This window comes from Acartia tonsa, chromosome 8 (genome assembly GCF_053477335.1).
Source record: "Acartia tonsa isolate MP-2025a chromosome 8, ASM5347733v1, whole genome shotgun sequence".
In the NCBI taxonomy this organism is placed as follows: domain Eukaryota; kingdom Metazoa; phylum Arthropoda; class Copepoda; order Calanoida; family Acartiidae; genus Acartia; species Acartia tonsa.
This window is the reverse complement of record NC_137267.1, coordinates 40,286,915-40,305,102: the sequence shown is the minus strand read 5'-3', so window position 1 is coordinate 40,305,102 and position 18,188 is coordinate 40,286,915. Positions and strand designations below refer to the sequence as shown.

The window sequence follows — 18,188 nt, the reverse complement described above, 5'->3', positions numbered from 1 at the left end:
TCTCCAACATACTGAACAATCATGTATTGTATCGTATTACAGACAATAATTCTAGTTTGTTGACCCAGACCTACGTTTCCTTGGGGCAAACAAAACTAGAATTAATCCTAACAATTTTCATTTTACTATTCGCGGAAAGCTTACGATACAATAAGTAAATATTCTTTCTTTAATACCCACCTCTTCAGCTGCAGCTATATCTAACCAGCCACAGCTGATATTCTTGTTCAGCTGGTTGTAAGTCAATAATCCTCAATCGCAACCGTAGCATAGAATTAGTAACAGAAGCTTTTTATAGTGCCTATAAAGAATGACGTCAAACTGGCCTACCATTCGTCAATTAAAAGATATTCTGGCCTGTCATTGGTAATTTAGTCTGTGTATTGGTCTATCATTTGTATTGAATGACGTCATTTTGTATAGGCACTATAAAGAGCTTCGTAGTAACATTGTAATTAATTTTCAACATATTTCAGCTTAGTAAGTATTTTTTTTTATATGCTCTATCTATTTTGATATACTGCAAATTGTCTTCATTAAGAATTTCGAACACAGTAATAGTGTCTGACTGATTATGACGTAACAAAAAAAATTAGCCAATGAGAGGCCGTTATTGACCAATGTTAAAATTTATAGTTGCCTCTCATTGGCTAATTTTTTTTGTTACGTCATAATCAGTCAGACACTATTACTGTGTTCAGAATTTCATGTAAAGGTTTCGTGATTATTTGTCACAAAAAAATATTGAATTTAAATAATCATTATTTTTTAGGTTATAGAAATTTTGATAGACCAAGCTGAATACTTTTTTTCTGACCAGGTAATATTTTTCAGCATGTCCTGTTGTAGCAAAGCTAAGTTAAATATAGGGTCTTTATTTCTCTATAACTTTAAGCAATATACAAATTAATTCTATTTTAAGAAAAGACTTCATTAATTTGCATATGAAAGTTTTAATGTAACTCCGGTAAATGGTTGTATGGTCTATTTGTAAGAAGGTTAGGTTAACCCTAAAAAATAGGTATTTAAGAAAGATAAAATACGTATTTCAATGTTTATTTTATATTTGAAAATCACTAAGTCTCATGATTTTATTCATTCTAAAATAAGCAATGATACTTTTTATTTTAAGGCGGAGACTGAAGTAGATGGAGGAACGGCCACGCCCATTTCTGAGTCAAGCAGCTGTTCACCTAATCTGCAGGCTAGGGGCTCTGAAACTAGTGGTAGCTCCACCCATTTACAGGTAATGAGATATATTCTTGTTTTTTTATTTATATATCTATCTATCCAGGTAAGGGGTTTTTCACTTCTGGCAGCAGTACTGGCCTGCAGCACCACATGACAACCTCATGGAGGTTTCTATCTACCTATCTATCCATATAAATGTTTATTTATCTTTCTATCTCTCCAGGTACGGGGTCTATCAGAGACTTCTGGTAGCAGTACATGCCTTCAGTCCCACATGACAAGCTCCTGGAGGTCTCTATCTACCTATCTATCTATACAAATGTTTATTTATCTTTTAATCTCTTCAGGTACGGGGCTTATCAGAGACTTCTGGCAGCAGTACAGGCCTGCAGTCCCACATGACAACCTCCTGGTGGTCTCTTTCTAACTATCTATCCATACAAATATTTATTTATCATTCTATCTCTCCAGGTACGGGGCTTATCAGAGACTTCTGGCAGCAGTACAGGCCTGCAGTCCCACATGACGACCTCCTGGAGGTCCCTAAATTCTTCTAAAGCTAGTCAAAGCAACAGTCCTGGTTCTAACTATATATCCATACAAATATTTATATATCTTTCTATCTCTCCAGGTACGGGGTCTATCAGAGACTTCTGGTAGCAGTTCATGCCTGCAGTCCCACATGACAACCTCCTGGAGGTCTCTATCTAACTATCTATCCATACAAATATTTATTTATCATTCTATCTCTCCAGGCACGGGGCTTATCAGAGACTTCTGGCAGCAGTACAGGCCTGCAGTCCCACATGACGACCTCCTGGAGGTCTCTATCTAACTATCTATCCATACAAATATTTATTTATCATTCTATCTTTCCAGGTACGGGGCTTATCAGAGACCTCTGGCAGCAGTACAGGCCTGCAGTCCCACATGACGACCTCCTGGAGGTCCCTAAATTCTTCTAAAGCTAGTCAAAGCAACAGTCCTGGTTCTACACACAAGTTTCAAGGTAAATAACAATCAATTCTTAAATATGTTCATTAAGATGGGCTCCAATGATTATGTAACCTAAAGGAAGGCTTTATAGTGTACCTATACTTTTTTTTAAAAATAGTCCAAGTTGTTTTCATATTGCAAAAAGTTTACCTGACCCATATAAGAAAAAGTTCACTAACTAGTCCTTTTTAGCTACATATTGCAGAATTTATTACAGATAATCATTTTATTTAATTATTGTCAAAATATTTTCTTTTTAATTCATGTTTATTTTCTTAACTTTAAAAAATTACCAACTTATTATTGATCTGCTTGTATTGGATATATTTTACTTTATTCAGACGGAGACACGCCAGTTAGTACAAATACATGGAATGAGAAAGAGGCACATCCACACAAGTGTAAAAGAGCTCAATCTCTAAGGTAAGGGAATTTAAAGTAGCGGAGCTACCCTGTAATTAAGTGAACATGCGAGTACGTAAGTCTCTTAGATAAGGCTTGGTGAAAGAGTTTTGCTGATAAAATATATAGACAGCTGAAAAAATTAAATAATGATATTTGAATAGTGCTGTATGAAATTAATTTTTTTAAATTTTAATTTCTTTTGATTTCTATTTCTTTAAAAAAACATAATGAAAACTTATTTTTATAGTGAGCTGTTTGTAAATTCTCTACCTGAAATAATGACGTCATCAGCTGTTTCCACCACAAACCGACCAATCACAGACTCTGAAAAAATTGGCGGGAAGCTGGGAATACGACATCAGAGTCCAACCATTCAAGAATCGGTTACTGACGAAGAAACTGCTCTTGGTAATGAAATTTAATTTAATATTTTTAAAAACTTATTGCGTGTTCTATGAGGTATAGCTTCCCGATGATCTGTCTATTTGTATTTATGTCTAAATCAGTATGTTTCCGATGTAATGTTAAAAATAAATATTAAAAGGAATGAATAAATAAAAGTAAATCGCTTGCCTGTTTGTACTTAGTGGATGAAACTACATGCAAGTGGAATGTAAACATATTAATTAAAGATTTATTTTTTTGTGGGGATTTTAATCCAAGGATCTCCAAGGGGGGAATGTAAATTAGTGATTTCGTCCCCCCCCCCCACAAAAAAATAAACACGATTTTATCCATCTCCCAAAAATTTAAGCTTGGTCGTCTTTTCAGACTTACCTATTTTTTTTTAAAAATGCATTGTGAGTGTTAAAAAACCCGTCTCTTACATCTTTTTGAATGTAACTCTTTTTATACTTGCAGGTCAAGACCGGCCAAGATCGAAGTCTTACCAGCTGGAGAAGATAGTTGCCCCCATGAAGATGTCACTGTCAACCTCTATGACGAGCTCGCATGCTGACCTCACTTCCAGTGTCGAGTTGATGCTAGGTCAGTTGGAAAGGGATAGTTGCATGAAGCGCATTTCAGAAAAATGATTTAACGCATAAGTTACAAGCATACCATCTACCATATATAATATTAATTATGTATTACAATAAATAAAAAAACAATTAGGCACCCCAAAAATAGTTGTCATGCTGTTTTTTGTGAAAATAAGACAGCCATAAAAATTGCATGTATCACAAGAATACGATTTTCAAGTCTTGATATTTTTAAAACCACATAGTAGAAAATATAAATTATTGAAAAATATAACCCCTCTATAAATTTAGATTAAACCATTGAACAGGAAAAAATAATCAGTTGGCTAAATATAACACGCTTGGTTTTTTATTAAATGAATAAGTTAGGGTACAATGTTTGGCACTTTCGATATAAGTAAATGATAATAAAAAACCCATAGAATGCGATAATAACTTCAGAAAAATCGAAGAAAATAGTTTTAATACTTAATTAAAGTTTTTAAGTTTTTCTTCAAAAAGTTTAGATAAGATGCCTTTAAAAGTCGTCTATGATTTTGTCAGGGATAAAAATGTAACTTTAAAATAAGAATTACAACATATTTTTTCAATTAGTACAAAGTAAAATTTTGAACATTTTATTGATCAGTATATTTTTTAAAATGTGAAGTAGAAACCTGAATATTTTATCATGAAAATTGTGTTATGATTTGATTGTCTGCTAGATTACAAGAAAAAAGATACTGACAGTACTTGTTGGTTCTTTAAAAATAATTAGGTAGATTACTTTCAGAACCCCTCTTTTTGCAACGTTATTTCAATAGAACAGAGCCGTAGTCTTAGTGTACTCAATATCTAGACAGCCAACCATTGTTTTAGAATTGTTCAATTTTTTTAACTTCTGATAAAAACAGAATTAATGGTATTTTTGTAAATATTATACCTCCAAGAAATGGCTATACTTCCCAATCATATGTTGTGTGATATTTAAGAGGAATTATTTTGATATAATGTCATTAAAATATTCGTTAAAAAAAGTGCTATTCTAGCTTATACTTTACATTTTAATGTGTATGATAATTCAAATAAAAGATAATGAAGATTTATATTATATTTAATTGTTATAATTATAAAGAAAAACCTGGAAACAGTAAAAAACTGACTTTATTTTATTGACGTAGGGAAAATTTTGTCAAATATTTGAATAAAAAAACACTATATAAAACAAAATAAATTATTTTTAATATAGTCACAAAAAGGCTTAATGAGTTTAGGAAATATTTCATTCACTAATCATGTCATTTAAACTCTATTACACAGAATACATTGTAAAAAGATGTTCTCGTTTTAATTTTAAGTAATTTGAAATGCATTTTAATACCTTTTAATGATTTATTTTTTGAAACATCTTTTTATAAAATGTTATTGATTTTTGAAGTTATATGTTAAAATGTTTTTAAATTTTGTTAACATTTTGTTTTAAATGTAGAAAATTGGTAATTCTAAACATTCAAAAAATGATTTTATTAAATTTTCATCACTTAAATTGCATGTTTGATGAAATTTTCAACTGATAATTCAAGAAAAATCGTTTAAGTTTTATTATATTTTACTTTGAAATGTTAAAAAAATATAATTATTGTCAAAAATGTGGAAGTTATACTTTCCTCAAAAAAAGACCTAAAACATGCAAATTAACACGTGTAATGAGATTTTTTTTCTTTCAGGTTTAATTTTAAGTAATTATTGATATTTTTTGTAAAAAGGATTTTATATAAAAAGTTTTAAAACTCGAGTTATGTAGTGGTTCTAAAAAAGGTTGCGAATTTATGCAATTTTCTTGCAAAAAAAATTTTCTAGGATTTTAAAAATAGCAAAGGGTGTTATTAGACGTACTTACAGATACAATTGCAAAGTCATTTTGGCCAAACACTAAAATAAAGTTTTGACATCTGAGGGTCCAACCGTGATAAGTTTAAATCCATTTAGTGCAACTATCCCTTTAGAAAATGTTTATTTTGGTTAGTTATCCTTAGATAGTTTTACAGCATTTAGAATTTTCATGTTAATCTATCATCATAGGTTTGGCCTCTGACCTTCCAGTTGTATCTCCCGGATCCTTAACATCCTCACTAAGAAGGTCATCTACCACAAATGCTTCCAGGTTAACTTTTTAAAAGTAATTTTGTCTCAAAATATGCTTCTTTTAGATATACAATATTCCTAACAACTTTTTTTTCTCTCTCTCCTTTTTCATTTTTTTTTATCTATTGTCTATTTCTCTTATAAAATTATATATTTTTTTCCTCTTTTGAAAGCACCAATATAATTTCAATATTAATTTTAGATCCCAAAAGAGCTTAAAACAGGACGTAACCCGAAAGCCGCCATTGCCGAAGCTTCCAGGTATGATCTCCCCGAGCTGTTCCCACCCACCTTCACAATTTCCCCTCCACGAAGAACCCTCCTCCCCCCTACCAACTGTGAGCTACAGCAAGGCTAGCTCAGAAGAGAGGGGAGGTGTCATGGCGGCCGACAGTCACATGACCACAATGTCGTCCTCGTCGACAGAAAACGCGGGAGAATTGCCTAAACTGCAGGTGATTGGTAGCTACACAACCAATCACAATCACGGGCCTGGCTCATATCACAGGTAAATGCAAATTTTTGTTTGAATTAAGAAAGACAATACATAGGAAAATTTTTTTTCTTGCAAATATTTGAAATTGTTTTACAGCATTTTTATTTTTTTTAGAAGAGCATCAGAGCACAGCATTAACTACTTGAGCACTAAAGCTGACAAGCATGTAAGTAATATTTTTAATTTCTTTTTAAAAGCGAAGCTTTTCTATAATTAGGGTTGGTCCGTCCGTCCGTACGTCCGGCCTTCCGTATGTACGTCCGCCACAGAGAGATAGCTTTTTTCCGTTAATTTGGGCATGTTAGAATTGTCCTATCGATTTCAAACTTTAAAGGTGATTCCTTTAGTAGTTAGGTACGATTTAGAAAGCGCAGCAACTCTATAATCATTACAAGAATGTCCGTACGTCCATTTTAAACATGTTGCTTTTTTTTACTAATTTAACAACAAATTTCTATGTGATCTAATCATCCGATTGATAAGATTTTTGGTATGTTGATTCCTGGGACAACAAAGTATAATGTTATAAGCGAAGCAACTCTATAATCAAGTCCTTAAAATGTAAGTATGTCTATAAACATTATCCTGTATCAAGCAGTATTTCAACAAATTTACTTACAATTTTGTTTCGACTCTTATACATTTATATTCTGATTATTAAGTTTTGACACTATATAAGTGTTAATGTCCGTTCGTCCTACCGTTTCAGTGCTTTACTTTTATGGATGTTTCATCCTTGTTATTTAACAAGTACCATTACTTTAAAGAAAAAGTGAGGTCAATAGGGAGGCAAAAAAGTTTTTCTAAAAAAGTTAAGCAGAAAATTCGCCTTAAAAAGTTTATTTTTTATTTTAATTAAAATCTTATTTCAGAAAAGAAACAATTCTCAAGACTCAGGAGTTCTGTTATCCCCCTCCCCTCACATGGAGCGAAGGAGAACCCTGTCCACCAACACGGAAGGGGGAAGGAGCAAGGCCAATTCACCCACCCCTCGGGGGGAGCGGGGCCAAACAGCCTCCCCCAGTTTGGATAGGCTTGGCCATGGAGTGGGCAAGTATAATCAGTCTGAGGATACTTCGTCTCTTGCCAGTCTAAGCCTCAGGTATAAAACACCTAGGAATATCCTAATTCTTATCTTGGAGAATCAACCTTTGGTAAATTGGAAATATTTCCAAAAACACTCTTTCGTTTACCTTTTTATTGTTTCGCATATGGAAAAATCTTATATTTCTTAAGATTAATATATTTATCCTTTTAACATTTAAAAAAAGATAAATGAAATATCTATTTGTATAAAAAATTAACTACATGATTAATTTATTGACATATATAGTAGTTGTGCTTCTAATTATAATTATTTTAGTGAGAGTTCGGAAGCCAGTGTATCCAGGTATGAGAACACAGACTCGCCACGGCTGCAGGATCCAAGTTCTGGAGGCTACCACAGAGACATGGACAACTCACCCAACCCACATTACGACCCCGTGGACTATTATTCTTCAAAATATGGTAAAAAGCATGATAATACTACCTATAATTCGCACAACGATGATAAAAGCAGGCTGGCCAAACAAGACAATATGACAATTGAGGATAAACTGAACCTACTTGAGCTTCTACGAGATAGTCCTACCCGTAAAGATCTACGCGCAAGTGGTCCTTACGAGAATGACGAAATTGAACAAAACATTCACGACCTAGAAAACGCGGTAAAAAACAGCCAAACCAAACCGGCACGCCCCAGTAGTTTGAAAACAAGAAAATCTACGAAACAATTTCTTTCCCAGTTATCAGCTGATTCGGATAAATCAACGAATTCTCGTGACGTCACAAGTCCTGTTAGAGATGACAGAGGAGAGGGAGATTGGTCGGATGGTAGGAGTTCTGATCTTACTTCTTCATTTACATTAGGTAAAGCTTATATAAAAGTAACAAGATGTCTGACTGTCTATTTGTACCGAAAGAACACACTATTTTTTAGTTTTTTTTGCTCATCTTCAAACCATAATTAAACTCTCCAAACCTAACCAAGCTTATTCTACAGTCGTTTTCTTTGATTTCCAGAAGGGTGGGGGTGTAAATTGATACCCAAACTTGTATATATACGTTACCTTATTCGTTAGCTTGCAAACTGTGGGAACTTTTATTAGATTTGGTATGTTTGTACAAGCTAGCAGTGTCCAAACTTTACCACACATTACAACGAAGGGAAAGGATAATTTTATTTGTCATAATTTCGGGTGTACAACTATTTTTCTCAAATGATGATTGAAATAAAATTTTGTTTGATTTCAGGCCGAGCTTCCTTGAAAAATTTGCTGAACTCTAGTCCGGCATCAAATGTTTAAGACATTCATATTTGTTACTCGTTAAAATATATATTCAGAGAAAGTAGGGATAGTGCTCCGAAGAAAATCATTTTTTACCCTTTATTTTTTGCTAATATGTATCATGGCTGACATAAAAAGAAAATGTTGACATCTTTAACTTACGTAAAAATAGGCGTAAAAATAATTTTCATCGATGCCTTATCCCATATTCCTACAAAAAGTTAAAATTTTAAAAATTATGTATCCCGGTTTTATGTTTAATGTTAATGTAATGCTTCAAGATGCTTCAAACGTTTTTTTAAAAAGTAATCTGCATTTTGGTTTATAGAAGCAGCTGCTCTATAATTAAAGTATGTCTGTAAAAAGATAAACATTGAAAAAAGCTTAGAATACAATTTTAGGTATAGCTATTTTATACCAGGCACGTCCAAGCTTTTTATATTTAGAGGTGTCAAATTAGGCGTTTTGAAGTTTTTAGGGGCTAATCTTATTGATTTTAAAAGAATTTTTAGGGGATTGCAATGAGAGGTGTCAAAGTTTTGAGGGGGGTAAACACTTCTTTACCCCCCACCATGGACGTTTATTTACTGTTTATAGTTTACTGTTCTTTTGACTAATTTAGTTTTCTTGTTGTATCTGCGCTAATTATTGACATAATTGTTCGTATCATGCTAAGGCGTATTACGTAATTGGTGTTTTCAATATAATCTTAATAAACTTAATATTAATTGAAAAAAAAACAGAATGGTTGTTTGAATTGATTTTTTGGTGAGTCACAAAGCATTATAAGTTTATATGAATTTAATGTTTTAAGTAAAAAATGTTTAAAAATCTATAATTGTCCTAAGAATTATAAAAGCATATTGTTTGTGTTAAATGTGTTTAAAAACCTTTCATGTATGGCTTCGAAACCGAATATTATCCGCTGAATTAGAATCGGTTTTCAGCCATACTAAAAAATTATGTATATAATATTGTATTACTGGCAATTTTCAACGAATATTAAAATATAAATCACATAATCAATACTAGATTTGCTAGACCGGCCCTTCGGCCCCTCGGGTCTAACAAATATAGTTTTAATCTTATAGTTTTTCTTTTTAATATCCGTGGAAAGATGTCTACAATACGATGCGATTAATAACTATTAAAAGTTATATTTGTAACTTAATTGCTTTGTTAATGTTAAAACAACACAAAATAATGCTTTTTAAGAAGGAAAAAAATTCAAGAGATTTTTAATATGTTTTACAATAAAGCAAATTTTGATCATTCATTTGATTTCTTTTAATAAGGTTTTCAGGACTTTTGTTTAATTTGATTTTAATAAAGGTACAACTATTGTTTATGTAAAAATTAGGGCTCGGGAGCCGCGCCTCAGCCGCATGTTTAGCTTGGAAAAATTAATCTTTAACACTTAAAAAAAACACAGCTTGAAGTCTGAAACTATCCTTAATATGGTAATCACTCTTTTCAAAAAAAAAAAATTCATAACATCCCATCAGGTTTACATTTGAGGAAATACGCGTCTGACAGGCGGCTGTCAAGCCCTGGTAAAAATTTACTATTTGCTTTATAAAATATATTTTTTTATATCTGTGATAACTAATCTAGAGAGCTCCGTGTACTACCAGTCTATGTATACTTTATACTACTAGTGGATATAACTGTCCTTGTTAATTAAAAAATCATTTTTGTTAAATGTTACAATATGAATTATATAATAAATGTTTAAAATGTTAGATTTTGTAAAAGCGAAGCTTTTCTATAATTAGATTCGGTTCGTCCGTACGTCTGTAACGGTTATTTTTTTGTTAATTTACACAGGTTAGAATTGTTCTATCGTTTTCAAACTTTGCATGCTGATTCCTGTAACAGTTAGGTAAGAATTAGAAAGCGTAGCAACTCTGTAATCGTTACCAAAAAGTCCGTACGTCCATTTAAATCAAGATTATTTTTTACTTTTATGACAACAAATATTTGTATGTTAAAATTATCCTATTCATCTGATTTTTTGAATACTGATTTTGAAAGGTAGCTCTATCTTTCAAGCAAATTGATCTTTAGGGATAAAATAATGGGCGATAAATTATTGTGTATTCCCGATGATTTTAATCAAAACTACCTCTTCTTTACATTAAAACTATTGATTGAAGTACGGACACTTATGGTTTGGAACCAACTTTCTAAGTCAACGAATAAGAAAGCGAGGTTATAAACCTAGTCTAAAGGTGTAATTTACAGTCCCATGGCCCCTCCCTCAATAGGAAATAAATAAATTTTTTAAAAATTATATTCCCTATTGCTAAGGGCGCATTTGTTTGTTGTAAATAAAGTAAACAGGGAAATTATTGGTTATTTTATATTGTATGACTTTATTTTTATTACTCTTTATGTTCTACAATTGTAATAACTAGATCGAGATATCAGAATTAACTTTAGTTTTAATATACATAAAAGTAAGAGGATGTCTTTCTGTGTGTGCTTGTACCTACTACCTATATGGCTCTCCTTTACTGCAGAGCTTCTTAACGGTCTCGGGAAGGTATAAGGAGACGGTACTCTAACCCTCTCATGAGAAATCGCCCTCAGAAAATAAAATTTAAGACCGACACCTGCCTTCTGTTTAAACGGCCCCTAATGGCCACCAAGGGCGAAACAGTAAGAGTTCCAATAACTTAAAATAGGTATTAGAATTAACTTTGGATCATACGCCTTTTTTTGACAGTTCCCTTCAAAGCAAAAAGTATTAGCAAAATCTCAAAAAAACTTAATTTATACCAAATGTAATATATATGGAATGTAATACTAATAGTAATTAATTACAGATATTTGGTTTTCTAAAGGGCAAAGAAAAACTATTTTGATGGTAGCCAAAATTACTAATATTTCATTTTGATTGCTAGAGTAGTGGTCTTTGAAAAATTCTTCTACAAAAAGTTGTAACTATAAAATTTGTATTTGTATAGTTTTTTTGTTGAAATCTTTTTTCTTTTTGATTGATACTTCCTGACTTCCCACTAGCAGCTAAATATTAATTTCAAAAGGGGTAAGAATTTGACAGAAAAATAACCTAAAACCATCCCATTCCTTGAATATAAAATTTAGTCCCTTTCGTGGCAATGCCCCTTAAGGGGCGATTCGTCATATTTTAAAATGACTTTGATAGGTTATTTTAGGTTAGGTTAGGTTATTGCCCCGTAGGGGCTAGAAATAGGAGAAAGGCTTCTGTAAAAATACGAAGAAACGCCCCTTGCTACGAAAGGGACGATACCTAAACACTCAAAAACTACTTTATATAATAGAATAAATATTTTTTAATTTTTATCAATTCCCAGATCATTTTATGCTAATGACCAATCTATTTGTCTTGATCTAATATGCAAACAGAATATTAGATCATATTATTTTTATTACAAACAGAAGGTCATTTTAGATTAGTCAGTCAAGATCTTTTTAGCAACTGTTTAGTAATTAATTAAGAATTTAGGTTTTAGGAGCGAGGCTGCTCTATAGGTATGTGTATATGATCTATTTTGTTTCATATGTTTTAAAGTTTGTCTTTAACAGAATGCAAAAATGGAACAAAAGTATTTTTCTTTTTAATGTTTGACAGTATAATTTTCTTCTTATATTTCCAAACAATTTTGGTATTGGAAGTATTTGTCTTTATTGATTTGTTTCTAACTAGTTGCTGCTGTTTCAAGGGGAGGGTGAGGAAAGTCTGGAAAATAGCCTAAAACCACACTGGGATATTTATCTCGAAAACAATTGGTGCCATAATTTACCAAGATCTTAAAGCTTCAAACAAACAAAAACGTATTACTTTATATTTTAGGATACATTCGGCTTTGGCACTAGTCTCCGGGAATCGCCCCCCCCCCCCTTTCCTTGCCCAATTACAACCACATTTTTTAGAAATAAAAAATAAACGTTTTAAGTGTTGAAAAGAATCTAACTACAAAAACAAACACAGATCCAATTATTATTATTTTTTCTCTTGGAAAGTGAAGAAATCTATTCAAGACATTTATAACGATTCCTTGAATAACAGTCGCTATAAATGTTTCCAGGGAAGCTTTTGTTGTCAGTGTTTTTTAATTGTTTTTAGAAAAGATGGAAGGAAGGAATCGTTTGAAAGGACGCAACTTTTTGGAAACTATAGGTAAATTTAAACTATAATACAGTAAAAATATATTTACTGTATTATAGTTTTTTCTCTGAAACATACAGTGTTGATTTCTTTTATCAAAATATTCTTTCTACTAGTCAAATTTATTAGGTGAAATCATATAAAATTTGTTAAGCTAGCCATAGAGTTTCTAGCCTAATTGCTTCGCCTCTATCCTCTCAGGGGAAGGTAGAGCGGTAAAGAATATATTTTAAAACCACCCAATACATTTATTGAGCTTCCCTAAAAAGCGCTACCCATAAGAACCAGGAATTAGGTAACTCTAAGGACAGCCTAAGCCATTTTAAAAGATTTGATCAAATTGTCTTTGTTTAAGATAATTTGAGTGTTTCCCGACGAAGTTCTGGATCGAATGCCAGCGCGCTTGGTATTAAAACCTTTAATAGCAGAGGTAAAAGATTTTAAGGTTTTTTTTGACGATTTTCTCATGTCGCATATGGACCGTAAATAACCACTTTTAATGCTTCATTGTTTTCTTTTTATGTTGATTTAATTTTTTTTAAAAGTATACATAGGTATAAGTCCTATATTTTGCAACTATCAGCTTAGTTTATCCTCTTCACCTTTAGCAAATATAAATATATTATACATTTTATCAATTGTAACTGCACAAAAGATGAAGAATTAATTATATTTAAACCATTAATCCTTACAAAAATTTAACCTTTTATATTAATACAAGTATAGTTATTTCTCGTATCGTATTTTAAACGGCTTTCCGCGGATATAGAACGTACAATTATAAGATTAAAACTAGATTTTTTAGCCCCGTGGTGCCGAAGGCACCGGCTAAAAAAACTAGTTTTAATCTTATGATTGTACATTTCTATATTCGTAGAAAACTGGATATAATACGATGCTAGACATAGTTTTTTCGTATTCATGAGAACCGGTTCCTATCCACCGGATTCAAATGAATACGAGAAAGAACATTTTAAAATTTTCTTTAGTAAATGCATTTATTATTACTTAGAATTGTTTATATAAAATCTATGATCAAAGAGGACAATCTTTTTAATAAGTTTTCTTGTAAGCTTTTCAAGTCTTTAGAATGATCGTCCTTGATTTAGGTTCTAGGGACAAGACAAGAATTCCTGGCCAAGGTATTTATTTGTGTTCTCTATGAAAACATTTGTCCTTGTTTTTAAACAAAAGAGAATCCTCTGAACAAGTCAGGTGTAAATTTCCTTCAAACTTTTCCTTTACTTTTTAGTAGCAAAGCTATTTTTCTGGCAGATTTTCTCGGCTCCTACTTAAATTACAAAGCTGATTCTTTTCGTGATGAAATCGGATTCTGCAATTTCTTAACAAAATTCTTTTGACTAATGTTCATTTACTTTATAACTTACTTTTTCAGTAAATCTGTTTACTTAATAATTCAGTAAAAGTTTTTTATTTATCCTTTATTCACAACTTTTAGATGTTTTCATCCTTGTTTCTATGCTATCTACTTGTGTCACTTTAGCTCTCTTTTATTTTGAATATTTGACTATTTTCTTCTCTACTATTGTATGTAATCATCCTTGTTATTTATTGGAGGATCAGCATTTGCTTTGACAAACAAACAGTTTAGAATTATTCAAGCAGGTAAAATTTAACTCTTTGTTATGATGCTAACATGCAATTTTGGATTGTCCATGACATAACTAAAGGTGTTAGAAATATATAATACATAAGATTTCTGCAACAGTTGTAGACAAAAGTAATGCAAATAAAATGTAGTTTGACACTGTTCATTAACATTGATTATCATAACATTGCCCTTACAGAAAACAAGATAATTGAATTATTTGATTTTAATCAGTTTTTCTTTTGTCATTATATGTTATACCTTTTACATTACATAATTAAAAATACAAATCAACATGAATAGTGATATGGACAGCTATCCGTGGATAGTTAATCTAAAAAAATATAAGATTAATTTCAGTTTTTTAGCCTCGAGGGTCTGAAGGCCCGATCTAACAAACTGGTGTTAATATCATAATTTTTTCAATCATAAGAAATTGTCTGAAATACGATACGATACATGACTTGCAGTATAGGTTAGAACCGGTTCTAATCCAGCGGATGGTTTCAAAGCAATACTGGAAATATAAATCTATTTAGATATAAAAGAACGTGAAAGAATAAGATTAAAAAGGCAGAAGCATGAAAGTCCATTCAGTGCGGTAAAATTGAACATAATTGTTAAAGAAATAAATAGCTCTTGTGTAAAAATATGATTTAAGGTTTTCGGGAAAGCTTCGTACATGACCATATGGTTTTGCTTTGTTATGATAAATTAACCGCTAGTCATTTATAAAAAAAAGTCTTATTTTATGCATATCTACAAAATTGTAGTTATCTAAAGGAAAATGTACTTATATAAAATCAGTTTTGGACGAACCTCAAACTGTCCTAGTTTTGAGCAAGACGATTCCTGTGACGTCATATAAAAAGGGAAGGGGGGAAGAACATCTTTTCCCTTTTCTCCCATCTCTTTTGAAGAGATTTTCTTCCCCCCTTCCCTTTTTTTTCCCGAAACGTATATGACGTAACTGGAATCGTCTTGCTCAAAACTGAGACAGTTTGGGGTTCGTCTTAGTTTTGCAGATTATTTAAATTATTTTCAGGAAGATATTTTTGTTGACAAAAATAGAGCAATTCTAAATGGAGGGGTAACAACTTTTATTTCATATTTTTTGATTATTGTAAACCATATACGTTATATTGCCATAATATTTATTTCTCGCATCGTATTATAAACGGCTTTCCGCGGATATAAAATGTACAATTATGAGATTAAAACCAGTTTTTTTAGGAACACAGTAATAGTGTCTGACTGATTATGACGTAACAAAAAAAATTAGCCAATGAGAGGCCACTATAAATTTTACCATTGGTCAATAACGGCCTCTCATTGGCTATTTTTTTTTGTTACGTCATAATCAGTCAGACACTATTACTGTGTTCTTTTTTAGCCCCGAGGTGCCGAAGGCACCGGCTAAAAAAACTGGTTTCAATCTTATGATTGTATATTTTTATATTCGTAGAGAGCTGGATATAATTCGATGCTAGACATAGTTTTTTCGTATGGATGAGAACCGGTTCCTATCCACCGGATTCGAATGAATACGAGAAATATTATTATTCTTTTAAAAACGCAGAAGCAGCTGCTGTAATTAATAATTTTACCCATAGGGACCAAAAGACCTGATTGCATCAATAGTAAAACGACGGAAATCTCGAAGGACTGCAGAAAATTCAAAGGCAGAGTGCAGCTTTTATGGTAAGTATATTTTGCATAATTTATATTCCTAATTTTGTATAAAATTAAACTCTGCAAACTTTTTTCTTGGATATCGGAAAGAAAATAATAGAAATTACCCATCTCATTTTTAAGGGTTTCCTCTCCTTTCTTTTTAGACATATTTTATTTTGTTACACATGACACTTTCTGCTGTCCCCTTTTTTTTCTTTTCACAAATTACATAGTGTTAACTTGACTAAAGAAGCTAAAAAAGTATTTATTAGAGGGTGTAAAATAGTCCTATAATCATATAAAATTTGAATAGAAGCCTGATCTTGAGGCGTTGCTACAAGAGAGGTGTTGGTCTTTTGTAGGTGTTGGTCTTATGTAGGTGTTAGTCTTTTGCAGGTGTTGGTCTTTTGCAGGTGTTGGTCTTTTGCAGGTGTTGGTCTTTTGTAGAGTTGGTCTTTTGTAGGTGTCGATCTTTTGTAGAGTTGGTCTTTTGTAGGTGTTGGTCTTTTGTAGGTGTTGGTCTTTTGTAGAGTTGGTCTATTGTAGGTGTTGGTCTTTTGTAGCAACGCCGATCTTGATATTTAAATTCAGTCAAATTGACCAAAAGTTGACCTTTGTGACCAATTTTGATTAAAAATATGTTTTTCATCAGATTATTTACTACTCAGAGAACAAGCTGATAGAGAAATGAGGGTAAATGTTTAAATTTTATCTTTATATATCTCTACTAGCGGATGCGTCCCTAGGATTTAGTTGCTCTGTATTTAAGGAGTTTGGAACGGGAGAAAATTCCTAAATCCAACCTAGGACAGAAATATAAATAGCCTTTTATAAAATGGAGAACTCAATCGGTTCAATAATTATCGATATCTTAATGTACTGACAAAAAAACATTACTACTTTATAAAACAGGACTAGTTTCTTCGCCCATAGCCTCTAGAGGCGAAGCATAGGAGGTCAGGAAAATTGCCTAAAACCATCTAAAGACATTTGTAAAACTTCGCAAAAAACTTTATGTAAACTTTTCTAGATTTTCAACCTTTATATGTACTGTAGTTACAAACAAACAATTTCTTAGATATTACCAACAATTTCTATTTAGTTGAAAAAGCCAGAATTAGCTTGCACCTATCTTGACAGAGCTATGAAAGTAGGTAGGGCAATTTAACATTTTGGTTTATTTATATTAGGTGTTATGTTTTGTTATGGTTCATAGTATTTAAATCAAGTTTGAGTTGCCCGTTTTAGGACAATACAATACCTTTGCCAACAATATACTACAAATTACTGCTAAAAGTTCAAAATAGGAATTAAACTTGTAAAAATGGCTGAAATTCAAAAAACTTTAGAAACTTGTTTTGCTGCGATTGTAAATTATCAAAAATAAAGTTGACAAACAGCTGTTTATGTTACTTTAGGCAACTGTTTATATATTACAGCTGGCTTTAGATTCTCGGCTGTGGCAGCTGATGAAATAGTGCATTTTAAAAGACTTAAAAAAATATATACATTTACAGGAAATGAATGTTTGAAAGAAGATATGGATTTGGATACACAGATTGAAAGGTAAGTTAAGAAAAGATTGTAGCTAACAAATCTTTATAGGAAAATTTAAAAATTAATGTTTTTATCACCAAGCAAGACGTAAAAAAGTGCTTAATATTGTTTATTACTTATTTTTAATATTTATCAAATTAAATCAACCTACTGTTTGTTACTATTGTATTTTACATGTAATTAGATTCAGGTTACTTGTCCATAAGCAGGCTACAGATTTAATAAGAAGCGATGCTAGTGTCCTAAACATTCAACTTTTTAGGGGTAAATCTCGAGTATTAAAAGGAGACTTTGCAGGAGCGCTTAACGATGCAAATACGGTATGAATTTTGATTGTCCAATCATTAAAAAAATAAACCTATTTTCTTAGTGTTTATTAGAAGCAGAACATAAGCAGTCTTTCTAAATTAAAAAGTTTTACCTAAATACAAACTAGATAATCCTTTTATAAAACTAAAAGAATCTGTCAGTGCAGAAGGAACTCTGAACCAATATGGTTCTGCTTAAAAAAATCTCCTCCTACTAGGATATTTTTTACTTTTCTTTTTCAACTAAAAAGATGTAGAGGTTAAATTCACCTTCCCCAATTCCACCTCTAGCGTAGCCTCTTGTTAATTAGTATGACCAATTTAGAGTGATTTAAACTTGATTAATTTGATAATTATTCAGGTAA

At 31.7% G+C, this 18,188-nt stretch overlaps 2 protein-coding genes across 2 annotated transcripts in view; both read left to right on the top strand.

Moving 5' to 3' along the window:
* The window catches only part of LOC145326613 (rho GTPase-activating protein 26-like), a 51,548-nt gene extending 49,800 nt beyond the window's left edge, over positions 1-1,748 (top strand). The window contains exons 26-28 of the mRNA XM_080169983.1: positions 773-820; positions 1,133-1,246; positions 1,539-1,748. Of these exons, the coding sequence (XP_080026109.1) occupies positions 773-820; positions 1,133-1,246; positions 1,539-1,748 (372 nt within the window). The remainder of the gene's footprint in view (positions 1-772; positions 821-1,132; positions 1,247-1,538) is intronic.
* A 296-nt stretch (positions 1,749-2,044) lies between these two features.
* On the top strand, positions 2,045-18,188 carry LOC145326612 (uncharacterized). The gene is made up of 13 exons (XM_080169982.1): positions 2,045-2,200; positions 2,529-2,610; positions 2,840-3,000; positions 3,454-3,579; positions 5,634-5,715; positions 5,899-6,204; positions 6,307-6,358; positions 7,065-7,294; positions 7,556-8,103; positions 16,611-16,651; positions 17,061-17,112; positions 17,476-17,524; positions 18,185-18,188. The coding sequence occupies exons 1-13, from the start codon at positions 2,122-2,124 to the stop codon at positions 18,186-18,188; spliced, it is 1,812 nt and encodes a 603-aa protein (XP_080026108.1). The 5' UTR covers positions 2,045-2,121.

Coding starts and splice junctions, on each gene's coding strand:
- LOC145326612 (XM_080169982.1), top strand. CDS start 2,122: ATGACGACCTCCTGGAGGTCCCTAAATTCTTCTAAAGCTAGTCAAAGC. Junction 3,580..5,633: donor CAGTGTCGAGTTGATGCTAG/GTCAGTTGGAAA, acceptor CTATCATCATAG/GTTTGGCCTCTGACCTTCCA. Junction 6,205..6,306: donor GGGCCTGGCTCATATCACAG/GTAAATGCAAAT, acceptor TATTTTTTTTAG/AAGAGCATCAGAGCACAGCA.